The sequence below is a fragment of the Pelophylax lessonae genome, assembly GCF_965119305.1.
Source record: "Pelophylax lessonae genome assembly, chromosome: 2".
Classification (NCBI taxonomy): Eukaryota; Metazoa; Chordata; class Amphibia; order Anura; family Ranidae; genus Pelophylax; species Pelophylax lessonae.
In genome coordinates this window covers 735,640,482-735,656,508 of record NC_138769.1, presented here as the reverse complement: position 1 = coordinate 735,656,508, position 16,027 = coordinate 735,640,482, and the positions used below count along the sequence as shown (strand labels likewise).

The 16,027-nt window shown below is 43.4% G+C and overlaps 1 protein-coding gene across 1 annotated transcript in view; it reads right to left on the bottom strand.

The window, feature by feature from the left end:
• Window positions 1-2,361: 2,361 nt before the first annotated feature.
• Window positions 2,362-16,027, bottom strand: part of LOC309548345 (uncharacterized protein) — a gene marked incomplete at its 3' end in the record, with an annotated part of 179,444 nt that continues 165,778 nt past the window's right edge. The window contains exon 6 of the mRNA XM_082248282.1: window positions 2,362-4,694. Coding sequence (XP_082104408.1) covers window positions 2,362-4,694 — 2,333 coding nt within the window. The remainder of the gene's footprint in view (window positions 4,695-16,027) is intronic.

Genomic DNA, 16,027 nt, shown 5'->3' with positions numbered 1-16,027 from the left:
TTGTGACGTATAAAGATTGCAGCTACCACCATTTTAATCTTCAGAGCCTCTGCATTCAGAAAATAAATAGAGGGGAATCCCTTAAATCCAGAGCAGCCAGAATCTGGAGCAGGTGTGCAAGGCAACCAATTAGCTTCCATCTTTAATTTCCAAAGCATAACTGAACAAGATGAGAATGGAAGCAGATTGATAGCCATTCAAAGATGCTCCAGTTTCTGCCTGCTCAAGTTCTGAAAAAATTCCCACCATAATAAGGTTTATGGAAAGAGCTGTGAAAATGTGGAATAGACTCCCTCAATGTGGTTCTGGCCAGCTCAGTAGATTGCTTTAAAAAAGGCCAGGATTATTTCCTAAATGTACATAATATAACTGGATACTAACCTTTATAGGTAAAAGTTGATCCAGGGAATATCCTCTTGGGGGGGGGGGGGGGATCAGGAAGGAATTTTTCCCTCGCTGGAGCAAATTGGATCATGCTTTATTTTTTTTTCCCTTCCTCTGAATTAACTGTGGAAATATATGGAGGTTTTCTATTGTGTGTTTTTTTTTTTTTGTAGGTTGAACTGGATGGACTTGTGTCTTTTTTTTCAACCAGAATAACTATGTAACTATGTGGGTTTTAGCTATTCTTCAGGTCTAAATGTGCATTGTTCAAAAAAGGCAAACAATTCTAAAAGAAAAAGCAATGTGTAAAATTACTATCAAAACTATAAGTTTAGGAATCAAGCCCACTCTATTATTCAACCAAGTTCCAACTCAGCCAATCCAAGAAAATGGATCCTACTTACTCCCAATCAGGTGCCTGTTATAACTCCTTTATCTTGTGTAGATATTATGATCTGAAGTTAATGTACAACACTCTCTGACACCAGTTGGTAGATTCCACCTTGGGCATCTGAGAGATAGTCAGTAGCCATGGAGTTCTGCGACACCATCTTAGGCTGGCCCAACATGGTGCTAATTTCTTTCCTGCAACCCATGGTTACATTTACACAATTCCCACATCAACATGGACAGTGCTGACAGAGGAATCCTTTGTGCGGAGCTATTATCTGCTCCTGGTGTGGACAATCATCCTCGCCGGGAGAAGACAGTGATAATCGGAAGTGGCTATAGCCATTGATAATCGTAAGAGAATCCAGCAGGCTGGTGGTATCCAAGTTGATTAAAATCGATTAACTTAGTACATTCTGCCTACCCTTTAACGGTCCAAATCTCGGCCATTCCTGCTGAACAGACCGAGATTTGAACCGTGTATGGCTGGTCTTAGGTGTTTTGAGTCACTTCTGCTGTCAGATCTGCTATATCATCAATGGTTTCATTGGTTATTTGCTCCATGACTCCAGTGCACCGAGTCATCTTACGCATCATTCCCCATCAATTTTATGAAGAGTTTGCTGTATAAAAAAACATATCCACTCTAGAGATACTGGTTGCAGACAGCAATAGATCACTGTTGGAAGGGATCTGCTGCTGCACAGATGCCTGTGTGGGTCTGGATCTGATCTTCACTGACCATTTTCAGACCCGCCAAGAGAAAATAAAGTATATTAAAAAAAGGGAACCAATCTCTCCTAAAGTAAAACGTGGACTATCACTTTAAGCTTTATCATTCCACTAGATTACATAAAAGTCACACTATTGTGATCTCATTTTTAATCAACATACTTTGTTGATTATATTTTGAAATAAAAAATTTGGGGGTGCATAAATTACCTAAATGCGGCATTAGGAAAAAATACAGGGAAATGCTTATTTTATTTTTAATTTTTACTATTTATTCCCAATAAAAGCCAAAAGAAATGAAAATATATGTATCCAAATTTCCTACCAAATTAAAAGCGCTATCTGTCCGGCAAAACTGAATAATGCACAGAACTGAGACATTTCACATTCCCAAAAAAGGAAAAAACCTTTCTGGGACTCAAGGGGTTAACTAGGATAGGGTTAAGGCCAGGGGACTAAAATAGTAAAATGCCATATTTCAATATTTATGTAATTATTGATTTTACCCATAGTTACACCTTAGGGCTAACATCATAACATTTCTAGAGTCAAATTTTTTTTTTTTTTTTTTTGGAAAAACAAAAGAGCTCTGTCCACTTAAGAGTCAATAAAGAGAACCCCAAATTGTAGGAATATGACCAAACACTAAAGCACTTTGGAAGTTGAGATCTCTTGCAGTTTTTAGTTTGGTTATTAAAGTAGCATTATATTTTTTCACTAATTTGTGGAATGACATGAGGTGTTAACATAAAGAGACACCCGCAACTCTTTTCTTTCATTGTGGCCTCACTGCAACTGAAGCTTGTGAATCCTTTGGTGTTTGATTAGCACTGCATTAATCATAAAAGCTTTGTCTTATTCTGGCTTCTCTCCATTGTGGACTATCTGGTGTCTGATAAGACTTTCCTTATGTTTAAAAGCTTTATCACATTCTGAACATTGAAATGGCTTCTCTCCGGTGTGAGTCCTTTGATGTATGATAAGATCTTTATTCACTGTAAAAGCTTTGCCACATTCAGAACACTGATATGGCTTCTCTCCCTTGTGAGCCTTCTGGTGCACAATAAAGCTTTCCTTATGTTTAAAAGCTTTATCACATTCTGAACATTGAAATGGCTTCTCTCCAGAGTGAATTATCTGGTGTTTGATAAGGCTTTCCTTACGTGAAAAATCTCTACCACATTCAGAACATTGATAAGGCTTCTCTCCAGTGTGAACCATCTTGTGTCTGATAAACTCTGGCCGCATTGTAAAAGCTTTGTCACACTCAGAGCATTGATATGGCTTCTCTCCAGAGTGAAGCCTCTGGTGTCTGATAAACACCTTCTTGCAGGTAAAAGCTTTGTCACACTCAGAACACTGATATGGTTTCTCTCCAGTGTGAATCCTCTCATGTATGATAAGCAAAGACTTCTCTGCATAAGCTTTGTTGCATTCTGAACACTGAAACGGCTTCTCTCCAGTGTGGACTCTCTGGTGTATGGTAAGACCTGCCTTCTGTGAAAAAGCTTTATCACATTCGGAACACTCATAAGGCTTCTCTCCGGTGTGAGTCCTTTGATGTTTGATAAGATCTTTATTGACTGTAAAAGCTTTGCCACATTCATAACACTGATAGGGCTTCTCTCCCTTGTGAGCCTTCTGGTGTATAATAAAGCTTTCCTTATGTTTAAAAGCTTTATCACATTCTGAACATTGAAATGGCTTCTCTCCAGAGTGAATTATCTGGTGTCTGATAAGGCTTTCCTTACGTGAAAAATCTTTACCACACTCAGAACATTGATAAGGCTTCTCTCCAGTGTGAACCATCTTGTGTCTAATAAACTCTGGCCGCATTGTAAAAGCTTTGTCACACTCAGAGCATTGATATGGCTTCTCTCCAGAGTGAAGCCTCTGGTGTCTGATAAACACCTTCTTGTGGGTAAAAGCGTTGTCACACTCAGAACACTGATATGACTTCTCTCCAGTGTGAATCCTCTCATGTATGATAAGCAAAGACTTCACTACAAAAGCTTTGTCGCATTCTGAACACTGAAACGGCTTCTCTCCAGTGTGAACCTTCTGGTGTCTGAAAAGCTTTGACTTATGTGAAAAAGCTTTATCACATTCAGAACAATGATATGGCTTCTCTCCAGTGTGAAGTATCTGGTGAATGGTAAGCTCTGAGTTCAATGCAAAAGTCATGTTACATACAGAACACTGATGTCGCTTCTCTCCTGTGTGAATTTTCTGATGTTTGATAAGGCTTTCAGTATGTCTAAAAGCTTTACCACATACAGAACATTGATATGACTTCTCTCCAATGTGAATTCTCTGGTGTCTGATAAGAGCTGGCTTCAGTGTAAAAGCTTTGCCACATTCAGTACACTGATACGGCTTCTCTCCAGTGTGAATCCTCTGGTGTTGGATAAGCGGTTCCTTGATTGCAAAAGCTTTGCCACATTCAGAACACTGATACGGCTTCTCTCCAGTGTGAACCCTCTCATGTTGGATAAGCTGTTTCTTGGTTGCAAAAGCTTTGCCACATTCAGAACACTGATACGGCTTCTCTCCAGTGTGAATCCTCTCGTGTTGGATAAGCTGTTTCTTGATTGCAAAAGTTTTGTCACATTCAGAACACTGATACAGCTTCTCTCCAGTGTGAATCTTCTGGTGTGAGATAAGTTGTGACTTCTGTTTAAAAGCTTTATCACATTCAGAACACTCATATGGCTTCTCTCCAGTGTGAAACATCCTATGTATGGTTAGACCTGATTTTTTTGTAAAAGTTTTATCACATTCAGAACATTGAAATGGTTTCTCTCCAGTGTGAACGCACTGGTGTGCAATAAGTAATACCTTCTGTGGAAAAGATTTGTCACATTTGGAGCACTGAAATGGATTTATTCCAGTGTGAATCCTCGTATGTACATTAAGGCCATCCTTATATTTGAAAGTTTTGTCACATTCAGAACACTGATATGGCTTCTCTCCAGTGTGAACCCCCTGGTGTCTAATCAGATCTGCCTTCGCTATAAAAGCTTTGTCACATTCAGAACACTGAAATGGCTTCTCTCCAGTGTGAACCATTTTGTGTTTGGTAAGTATACCATTGGTTGTATAAGATTTTTTACATTCAGAACACTGATACAACTTCTCTCCAGTGTGAACTGTCTTGTGTGTGCTAAGATTTGACTTCATTTTAAAAGCTGTCACATTCAGAACACTGAAATGGTTTCTCTCCAGTGTGAATATTCTGGTGTCTGAAAAGCTTTATCACATTCCGAATAATGACACAGCTTCTCTCCACTGTAAACCTTCTGGTGTCTGGGTACGTTTGCCTTTTTGGTAAAAACCTTTGGTCCCATTCCAAACAAGAAATAGCTTTTGAAATGACTTCTCTTATGTATACATGGGCTGTAAAGCTATAGTCAATTCAAGAACACTGGTTGTCCTCTGAAGCCTGATCGATGTTAAAGAGCATCCAAAACATTGATGACATTAAGAACACCAATATGGCTTGTGTCCTGTGGGAATCCTCCAGTGAACTGCAATAAAGACTTTCAGTTCCTTAAAACACTGATATGGCTTGTTTCCTTAGTTGTACTTATGAAGACCAACATGACAAAAAAATAAATAAATCGATTCTTCAGTCCACCTAAACAGAAAAAAAAAGTAAATTCTATATAAAGGGATAAATAGAGTTGTTTTTACTTTTAATGTTAACTGTATAGGTATCAGCGCTGCTCCACAATATGCAAATATAAAGATAAAGATAAAGTGCCAAGTGCAAATGCTTATGTCTCGAATATACTGATGAAAGGTAGATTACTGTTACTAATGCTGCAAATGTATTCTATGGATATCATTCTTCTGCAAGATCGGTGACAAAATGCTATACATACATATAACAATGTGTGAATAAATGAATCATATATAAATAAATCACATATAAACAAATAAATCGTTGAATAAAGTGCCAAGTGAAGAAAAAGTCCTAATAATCCCAAGTTGATAGCTGTGCAAATATATCAGGTTGATAGATTCATCAAAAGTGCCAGTGCTTTGAATCTGAATAGTGGTGAGACACTCTGTGCTCCCCTCTTGTGTCCCCACTCACTGGAATGATGGAAAAGACGGTCATCTAATGCTATGTAAGGATTTAAGATGATGGTCTGTGTTCCTATATTTCTTCTTGATAAGACCGAATATATATTTTAATCGATTACTATTATGAGTCCTTATCCATGTGGCTCCCAATGGAAGATATTCATAAAATTGAAAAAGAGATCTCCATAGTGTGAAATTGTAAGCTTTATTAAAATAATAAAATCAATGCACTTACAAGTGAAAATGGAAAAGATCAGCTTCTAAAATCTCATGGTGAGGGCCGCCTCGGCGTGCGTTCCAACCACCGGAAGTGACGTCAGATGTTAGTTCACCGCTTTACGCTTTTCACCCCTCCCACTGGGCATCATCTGAATCTGGGGTATCCTATGTGTGTCTGACTTTTATATTCAAGACTCCTCCTACTACACCCAATACATCATCCTACACCCTATTATTATGATGGAGTGATCGTTATATCCACCAGAAGTGCCACAGACTCAATCTTGTTACTCTATTCTATATATGTAAATGTTCTATTTGTATCCAGAAGGCTAATTAATAACTTTATGTGATGCAAATATGAAATTTTTCTACTATGTATGGTTAGGGTGGATATATGAAACACTTGTACTATATATGGGCACAAGTTATATCTTCATCGGAAATGTTACGATCACCAAGGTGATGTACACTAATAAATAATCAAAGTCTTTCCCTCATTCCAGTCTATGAATGGAGGAATGTCTAAATGTCCAAATATATGTACCAAATTACAAAATCCCTTTACTAAACACTAATTGCCCCTAGTCAATGAATCTTAAAATAGAATATAAATGTACCATTCTACACTCCTATTCTATATCACAACTCCCCAAGAAATACATGATGTTGACAATGTTGGATAACCAAAAATAAATGTATAAATAATGTTACAATAAATGTTATCAAAATATCTAAAAATATCTAAAAGTATGTACCCAATAAATAAATATTATATAAACCCTTTTAAACACTAATAGTCCATAATTAATAAATCTTAAAATTAAATAAATTAGAGTTGAATGTATCATCCTATATTACCAATCAATATCACTACTCCTCACTCAATGCATGATGTTAACAATAGTATTATAATAAATACATAGAAAATATAACGTTATAATAAATACATGAATAAAAATCATCTAAAAATTTGATAATGGAAACATTGATTAAAAATCATTAATAAAACAGTTGATATCAAGTTCTACATTCAATCCTACAGGTGTCCTACTCTAAAGTTGGTAGATCCACTTAGTCTCATTTTGGGAAAACTGGATTTTGGACGTCCCTTAAAATCCTTTTCTCTTAAGTTCATTGATGGATGCAGTTCTCTCTGATCCATATCAGTAGGGTTATACTGTCCCCTACAGGAGTAGGACACTATGCAGAAAAAAGTTCTGGCTACGCCTATGGGCAGTCCCGGAGGGTACACCCTCTCACTTCCTGCATAAGATGTCAGTTTTGTATCAAAGCAGTGTTAGAAAGTAACACCAACCCAACTCAAAATAGAGGGGCGGGTACAGCGTCCGTCAATGAACTTAAGAGAAAAGGATTTTACGGTAAGTGAAAAATCCATTTTTTCCATCGTTCATTGACGGACGCAGTTCTCTCTGATCCATATCAGTAGGGACGTCCCAAAGCAGTGCCATAAAATGAGGGGTGGGAACAGCAGAAAAGAACAAGTCCCCCAAGGCTAAACATAGCCAACAAGGCAACATAGGACTCAGCAGAAAAAAAGAGGAGGCCCACCTGAAACAAACAGTTAACACCCTCAAGAAAGGCCAAAAGCCCCCCAGACAACAGCCAGCAAAAAACTTTGCGGCCAAAAGAGGCATCTGCAGATGCCAGCACATCCACCTTATAAAATTTGGCAAAGGTGTGAACAGACTACCAATAGCCATCTTGCAACCTGGAGCACAGATGCCAGTATGGCGAAAAAGCCCAGGAAGCACTAGGCACCCGAGTAGAAGGCGCTGAAACAGGGAAAGGCAGGACTTGACCCTTGATTGAATAAGCCTGCACCACCATCTGTCTAAGCCATCTGGGAACAGTTGCAGCAGACGCAGGTAATCCTGTTCATGGGCCATCCATTAAGTACAGAGAGCGAGCCTGACTTACGAAAAAACTCAGCAGTCACCAAGTACACCTTGAGTGACCGAACTCTATCCAGAGAATAGTCAGCTAGGTCCTTAAAGGCCAGGCCTCTTCAACTGGAATCATGGTTGCCTTGTTTAATCTGGAAACCAGAGGGTCCACCACCGGTAGAACAGTCCACTTCTTAAGAAGGGGTATCTCCTAGCAAAGCGCTTAGGGACCCCAAGGGGCGCTTTGGTCGTTCCCACTCTGTAGTGACAATTCTGTCAAAATAGGATGTGAACGGTTACACCTTTGCCACTCTGGATGGCCTGTGAGTGCCAAAGGGGACCTGCACCTCGGTCGCAGCTGCGTCCTCCATCTTTAAGGTCTAATGCACAGATAAAATCAGAGCATCCCCCAGCACCTTTTCATGTGCGGTTGCAGAAGTGGAGAAATCCTCCTCCCTATCTGAGGATTCAGGGCTCGTGGTCGCAGTCCTATGCAGAGTAACCCACGTCTGCGGCCGAATCAGATTCAGGATCTGAGGGGACAGATGAGGCAATTGAAGGCGGGGGGGGGGGGGGGCTCGCCCAAAAGCCAACTCTACCAGGGACACAAAGGACTCCAGGTCCACCGTCAGTATGTCAATGGATGGATGGGACCCAGAGGGCCCCGCGGCCTCAGAGAGGGGGATCAGGTGGGGAGATGTGCTCTAAAAGACTCCATAAGTCACTAGGGGGACCCCATAAAAAAGTGTAAAACACTACTAAGGGACACCCCCACAGCTCTGGCAGCACACCCGGTTGCTAGTCACAGTGCCCCAATTAATACTCAGCAGAGAGGGAAAGGACCCCATCAGACTCACCACCCCACAGAAACCAGGCACCGCAGCCACAAGGAGAATCTGCACTGCACGTATGGTGATCCAGGAGTCAGCACTAGGGGATGAGGAGGGGCTCCCACCGACGAAATCGCCGTCCATAGGGCTCCACTGTTATGGCCCCTGCTGTTTTCTATAGCAAACCACCGCAAGATGGCCCCAAACCACCGCAAGATGGCCCCTGGACTACACAAACATGGCCGCCATGCATTGCAGCACAGAGGCTACAAGAAAATGGTGGCACCACAAGGCTCTCAAGGACCCAGGAGGGATCCCTAGGCCTCAGGACAGGCACAGGCAGGATGGGGGGCCCTGGTAGGAGCCCCCACCAGGTACAACCCCCCCCACAAAGCTGATTGTCCAGTCCCCGTCAGCGCACCCCCCCCAGCCACCATCGCCAGCATAGCGCCCTGCCCCCACCCTGGGAGGTGTACCAGACCACTCACACAGCCCCAGCATTAGTGGAGGGGGGTAGGATGGGGAACAGGTGAGGGGGTACCTAACGGGAAGGAGGGGAACCCGGGGGTCTGACTGTTTCATGGAGGGGCCCACGTCCACCCCAAAACACACCGGGTGAGAGGGGGCGGATAGCTACTCACTATACTAGGAACCAGGCAGAACCCCTCACCATCGAAATAGGGGGCTTTTCGGCCAGGAGGAACGTTGCGACTCAGACCGAGACCCGGCCGTTTGCAACCTTGAGAAGCGTTTAACTCACAGGCCAGCCCCCGTCCAGTGGGGCTATGTCGCGGCTGACCTAACGCAGAGCTAAGGTGTGCGTGAAGTTGCTGGCCAGACTGGGGTGACCACTGGATCTAGATTATCCAGCCCGTCGCCCAGTCCGGCTGTTGACTGTAGATCTCACAGTAAAAGCCAGAAAAAGAAAATAATAAAATCTGTCCTAAAAGAAAAATGTTTGCCAGGACCAGAGATCCCAGCAAGGAACTAGGTCCTTACTCCTGACCAAAGAAAAAAAAAAAACTAGAGCACCTATAGCAGAGAGAGGGAGTATACCCCCTTGGACTGCCCATTGGCTAGTGTCCTACTCCTGTACGGGGGAGTATAACCCAATGGTTAAGAATATCAGAAGCTGTGTCCATCAATGAACGATAGAGAAATGGGTCATTTTTAATAATAATCAATTACAATATGGCTTGTGTAGCAATTGTACAATTTTTTTTTTTTTTTTTTTGCTATTTTATTCCCCATACCTTTAAAACAGATCTAATATATAGAAGGAATATCTATATTATTGTACATATTTAAAAGGTTTGTATTTTTGTTTTATAGAGGACACTATATTATTCCCATTGACTGGTAAAAATTGTCAGTTTATTAAAATTTCCAGCAGGAGCTTTGTGCTGCATAGCGATGGGCTCAGATTTGTGGGTACAAACGGCAAGTGCGTCTAAAACTTTAAATATTGCAAACTTTGATGTATACCCCATGGTAATCAGTGGGAGGTGAATCTTGAATATCAATGCTCTTCCTTTTCAAGACTAATAGGCAAGTTGTCAAAACAAAGGGCACCACAGGGAGCTGGGCACTGTACCAATGCAGCAAAAAAAAAAAAAAAATAAAATTTGCAGTGATCAGTTTTTATTAACCCCTTCACGCCTAAGTGTAAAACAAATCTTAATGCACAAGCACAATTTTGCAACTTTGACATGTGTTAGTAAAACCGTACTTATCACCACAACTACTTTGTACACCCAGGTGAATTATACCACATTATCTTCAGGACAAATTAGGCTTTCATGTGGTGGTATATGGCTATGGATATCTTCTGATTTATGTATTTTTTTTTTTTAATCAAAAAAAACCTGGCCTCAAATAGTAAAAAATAAATAAATAAATAATAATTTTATTAGGATGTAGCTGTATATTTCTTGAAACTACCATAACCTACCACCAAAGCACAACCCAAAATAAATTCTCCTGCTCCTGATGATCGCAGTAATACCACATATGTGTAGATTATTTGTTGTTTGTACCCGTAGTACAGCCCAGAAAGAAGTGTGTATTTTTCTTTTTTGTCCTACCTAAAACACACTGACACTAGGGATGATCGACCCGAACATTGACTGTTCGAAATTCAGCCGAATTCCGAACTTTTTGCTGAAAAAGTTCGGAATTCGGCAACCAGAACCGACCAAAATGCAAGGGGGCAGGAACTGGGCTTTAAAAGCCCATGATTGGATCAGAACCATCAGTAAAATCCAATTGAGGGGGCAGGAAGATGCTAGGAATGTGATTGGAGTGACTAGGGGGTCCAGAGGCCAATCAGTAGTGAATACGCCCCCCAGTATATAAGATAGCCCCGCCAAATCTCTAGCATTGTAATACAGGCATGTGGAAGAGAGTGGAAGCAGTTCTGTTACTCCTGCTTCAAAAGTGTCATTTAGAATTTATTAGTGTGAGGAAAGGGATATCTAGTGCAGTTAGGGTACTATTTTCCACTATAGTTAGATTCAAAAATCTAGTTTCTGTAGGGAAAGTGTTAGGTGTCAGGGTGACCATAGTGTAGTGTAGGGTGAACTGACTCTGACTGCTATGGCAGGGTGATCAAACCCTTCCATGTCAGGGTGACCGCCATAGAAAAAAGATCGTTTGTATTAGAATTGCAGTAGAGCAGGGTAGTGGCTCCGCTCCTTTCACACCTGGCCGTTTTTGTTGCAGGCGTTTATTGGGCTTTTTTGTGGACGTCTTTGGAGGCAGGCATGACATCTGAACTTCTGTGTAGGGGTATATATACACACACACATATATGTATATATACACATACACACATATAGGTGTGAAAGTAGCAGAACCCTATGCCTGCGCTAATGAAATTATTTGCAGGCATAGGGCTCCGCTCCTATCACACCTATATGTGTGTATGTGTATATATACATATAAGTGTGTGTGTATATATACCCCTACACAGAAGTTCAGATGTCATGCCTGCCTCCAAAGACGTCCACAAAAAAGCCCAATAAACACCTGCAACAAAAATGGCCAGGTGTGAAAATGGCAGAGCCACTACCCTGCTCTACTGCAATTCTAATACAAACAATCTTTTTTTTCTGGTTCTGGACATGCTACAGAGCTGAAACTTCACAGGTACACTTTTAGACCCCCCAGACACTAAATCCAAAGAAATCTCTTTTTTTTTTTTTTCAATAATTTTTTCAATAATTGTCTCTCTATCAAAAACGACAATTTTTAAGAACTTTTTTTGTGTGATTAATAGTCCTTGGGGCATGATCCAGAACCCTAGGCACTTTTTAGGGGCATTTATTGGGTTTTAGGGCTTCAAAATTGTGTTTTTTGATTACCGAAGTTCGGGTCCCATTGATTTCAATGGGGTTCTGAAATCCGGGCCGAACTTTCGGGAAGTTCGGGTGTTCTGGTCAAACCAAACTTTTCAAAAGTTTGATCATCCCTAACTGACACCAATAACAAAAAAAAAAAAAAATCCTGCCCAAGATATATTGATTCTGACCTTGACCTATAACTTTTACTTGAACCAAGCACTAACCCTGGCATTGGCCTAGATCAAACCTTGATCTAGGTATTTTTTCTTTTTTTTTTTTTTTTTATATTTATTTATTTTTAAACACACTTTTTTTCCTCTCTGCAAGGAGAGACAAAGATTCAATGCATCTCTCCTCTCCATTCACAGAGAGAGAATATCAGGGGCGGGCTTCACAGGGACCAATCACTGTGGTAGCCAGAGGCTACCTCAGCGTTTAGGTGAGCCAGAATTGGGAGTTCTGGGTCTGATCCTTAGTACGGGGCCGGCTCTCGGGGGGAGATCCTGGTCTTAGTGCTGGGAGCAAGGAAGAGAAACGCAAAGGGAAATACGCAAATATACGGCTCCACGGCAAAAAGTCTGGTGCAGTGGGGCCGCATATTTGTGTTATGTCGGCGTCAATGGGTTGAGACTTAAAAGTGAAACATTCCTTTGAACAACATGTTTGCGGGATACCTTAAACCTGCATGTGAAATGTCAAACCTGTAGGATGTAGAAAAGTGAAAGTGACATTTAGAAGGAAAAAAAGTAGGATTCTACTCTACAACCGTACCAGACTCATCCTTGAAGAGGGTTTAGACAAGAGTTTCTCAACTAGGGTTCCTCGGGCAATGAGTCATTTCTGCCTCTTAGATAAGTTCCCCTGACTCCATTCACCTTTTTAGCTATTTGGAAGGAGATAATTCTTCACAATGACCACCAGTGTAAGTAGCATTCTTCCCACTGACCATCACACTAATGTATCATGAGTTGTAGATATAGTGATTTTTATCAGGGGTTCCCTGAAACCTGAAACAGTGGTGTATTTTGGTTTTGTGCTGCCCTAGGCAAGACTAAAATTGGGCGCCCCCCCCCCCCCCATCCTATGTAAATTTGCCCCACTACTTTTTTAACAGATGTGACTCCCTCCAAAATTGAAGGACTACAAGTCCCAGCATGAACCCCTGAGATCTCACAAGAGGGGGGAGTGAGAGGGGGTGAGGGAGAGAGAGGGGGGATGAAAGAGAGACAGGGGTGAGAGAGAGAGGGGGGGGGTAAGAGAGAGAGGGATGAGAGAGAGAGGGGGGGGGTGAAAGAGAGAGAGGGTGCTGAGAGAGCGAGGGGGGGGGAGGAGGGATGAGAGAGAGCGAGAGAGAGGCTGGAATAGAGAGAGAGAGGGATGAGAGAGAGAGAGAGAGGGGGGTGAGAGAGAGAGAGAGGGATGAGAGAGAGAGAGGATGAGAGAGAGAGAGAGAGAGAGAGAGGAGATAAGAGAGAGAGGGGGATGAGAGGGGGGTGAGAGAGGGGGGATGAGAGAGAGAGAGGGATTAGAGAGAGGGGGCGGAGAGAAAAAGAGAGATGTGAGAGAGGGAGAGAGAGAGAGGAGGGGTGAGAGAGAGAGAGGGAGGGGGGAGAGAGGGGGGTGGGTGAGTGAGAGAGAGAGAGGGGGGGTGAGGGGGTGAGAGAGGCGGCTCTAGCAACCAGTGGCCAATATAGTCTCAGGTGGAAGGGGGGACAGCTTTTTTGCTGCCCCCCTGCAAAGTGCCGCCCTAGGCCTTGGCCTTGTTGGCCTAGGCCAAAATACAGCACTGACCTGAAAGTTATTTTTTAAACGCTCCTCAGTGTTGGAAAGGTTGAGAAAGAATGGTCTAGACCCTATGTGAAGTTTGTCTCCCACCGAATAGGTAGATGTGCAGACAATCATTCCAATGACCGAACAGCCAAGGTTTGGTCAGAACTGGTGTTCAGGCTAGACCCCAATTTCACCCTATATGGGTCTAGTCAAAGGGTTTAGACTGGATGTAGTCACTACAACATGTTGGGTGCTTGTTTAAGCAAATTTAAAAAGGCATTCAGTTTATTTTTTTTATTGGAAAAATAAAAAACATGCTTCTTAAGAACCTCCCACAGTAAAGTTTGGCCACATCCTCTTTTTTGATGCGGCACACCACAGCTCTTTATCTCCCCCAAGTGTCCCTCATTCTCAAGTTTGGAAAGTTGGGAGATGTGAATGACATGTGCAGCGGTGCTGACTAGTAGCTAGTAGCTGACGAGTAGCTTCTCCAGGGAATTCAGCTGAGGGGCGGGGCCACAATACACATCCCTGCCATGTGGGACAGCCAGTGCTGAGCTGAAAGTGTGCTGGAGAGTGCAGTGCAGAGTGGATTGGTCTCGGAGCTGGTAGCAACCTGTTTGCAGCATAGCAGCAGCTTAGTGTGTGATGGCCAGCCCAGTAGCTTAGCATATCACTCAGCTTTAATCTATACCAGCCTTTTTCAACCAGGGTGCCCCATGGGTTCTTTAGGGGTGCCTTGGCAAAATGGCAACAAATTGCCACAGGCTTTTACTTTGTAGAATTACAACTCTGTGCTGGTCAAGCCACTGGCATCCTGACAATCCCGGGCACTGTGGGGGTCAAGCCACTGGCATCCTGACAATCCCGGGCACTGTGGGGGTCAAGTCACTGGCACCCTGACAACCCTGGGCACTGTGGGGGTCAAGCCACTGGCACCCTGACAATCCCGGGCACTGTGGGGGTCAAGTCACTGGCACCCTGACAACCCTGGGCACTGTGGGGGTCAAGCCACTGGCATCCTGACAATCCCGGGCACTGTGTGGGTCAAGCCACTGGCATCCTGACAATCCTGGGCACTGTGGGGGTCAAGCCACTGGCACCCTGACAATCCTGGGCACTGTGGGGGTCAAGTCACTGGCACCCTGACAACCCTGGGCACTGTGGGGGTCAAGCCACTGGCATCCTGACAACCCTAGGTACTGTGCGGGTCAAGCCATTGGCATCCTGACAACCCTGGGCACTGTGTGGGTCAAGCCACTGGCATCCTGACAATCCTGGGCACTGTGGGGGTCAAGCCACTGGCATCCTGACAACCCTAGGTACTGTGCGGGTCAAGCCACTGGCACCCTGACAACCAGTGATATTCCCTATATATAATATTGATATCTGTACACTGAGTGCTATTCCTTATATATAAAGCACTGATATCTGTACACTAAGTGGCACTGAGTATACAGATATCAGTGTAGAATTACAACTCTGGGCAATGTGCTGGTCAAGCCACTGGCATCCTGACAATCCTGGGCACTGTGTGGGTCAAGCCACTGGCATCCTGACAACCCTGGGCACTGTGTGGGTCAGGCCACTGGCACCCTGACAACCAATGATATTCCCTATATATAATACTGATATCTGTACACTGAGTATACAGATATCAGTGTTATATATAGGGAATATCACTCGCTGTACAAATATCCAAGAACGGCCTGACCATTTGGGCACCCGGGCAGCGCCCGGGGCCATTAGGATGCCCCAAGAGAGGTTCCTGTCCTTAAATTCACTCCACTCCTCCTTCTTCATATGCAAAGGGTCAAGTTGAAGAGGAGCGGGCTGACATGGGTTGGGGTGGTGTGTACATGGAGGGCACAGTCTGTACGACTGAGGACAGTGTACAGTTCCTCCACAGGTGAAGGGTGTGATGAGAGGAGATGAGATGAGAGGAGAGAACCCATCCATTGTCCTATGCTGTGTCTGGGGACAAATCCACTCATGTCCCTTCCTCTCAAGGCTGGACCGGATCACACTGTCAGTCCAGTCTGAGCCCTGCTTCCCCTACCTGTGTTTTTGTTTCTCTGCCTGACTCTGGACTATGTGGCAGGGAAAAGCCTCTGCTATGCCTGAGCTGGGGGGAGAGCCCCCGGGGCCACACAGCACTACTCACTACCGACAACGGCTCACTGACTGAGCGCTGCACTCTACAGTAAGTGCCCCATCACTATGAGTACCCACGTTACCCCCCCCCCCCTCACCCCTTCTCTCTTTCTCACCCACCTGCTCTCTCTTTTCACCCCCTCTCTCTTTCTCACCCACCTGCTCTCTCTTTTCACCCCCTCTCTCTTTTATCCTCCCTCCCACCCTTCCT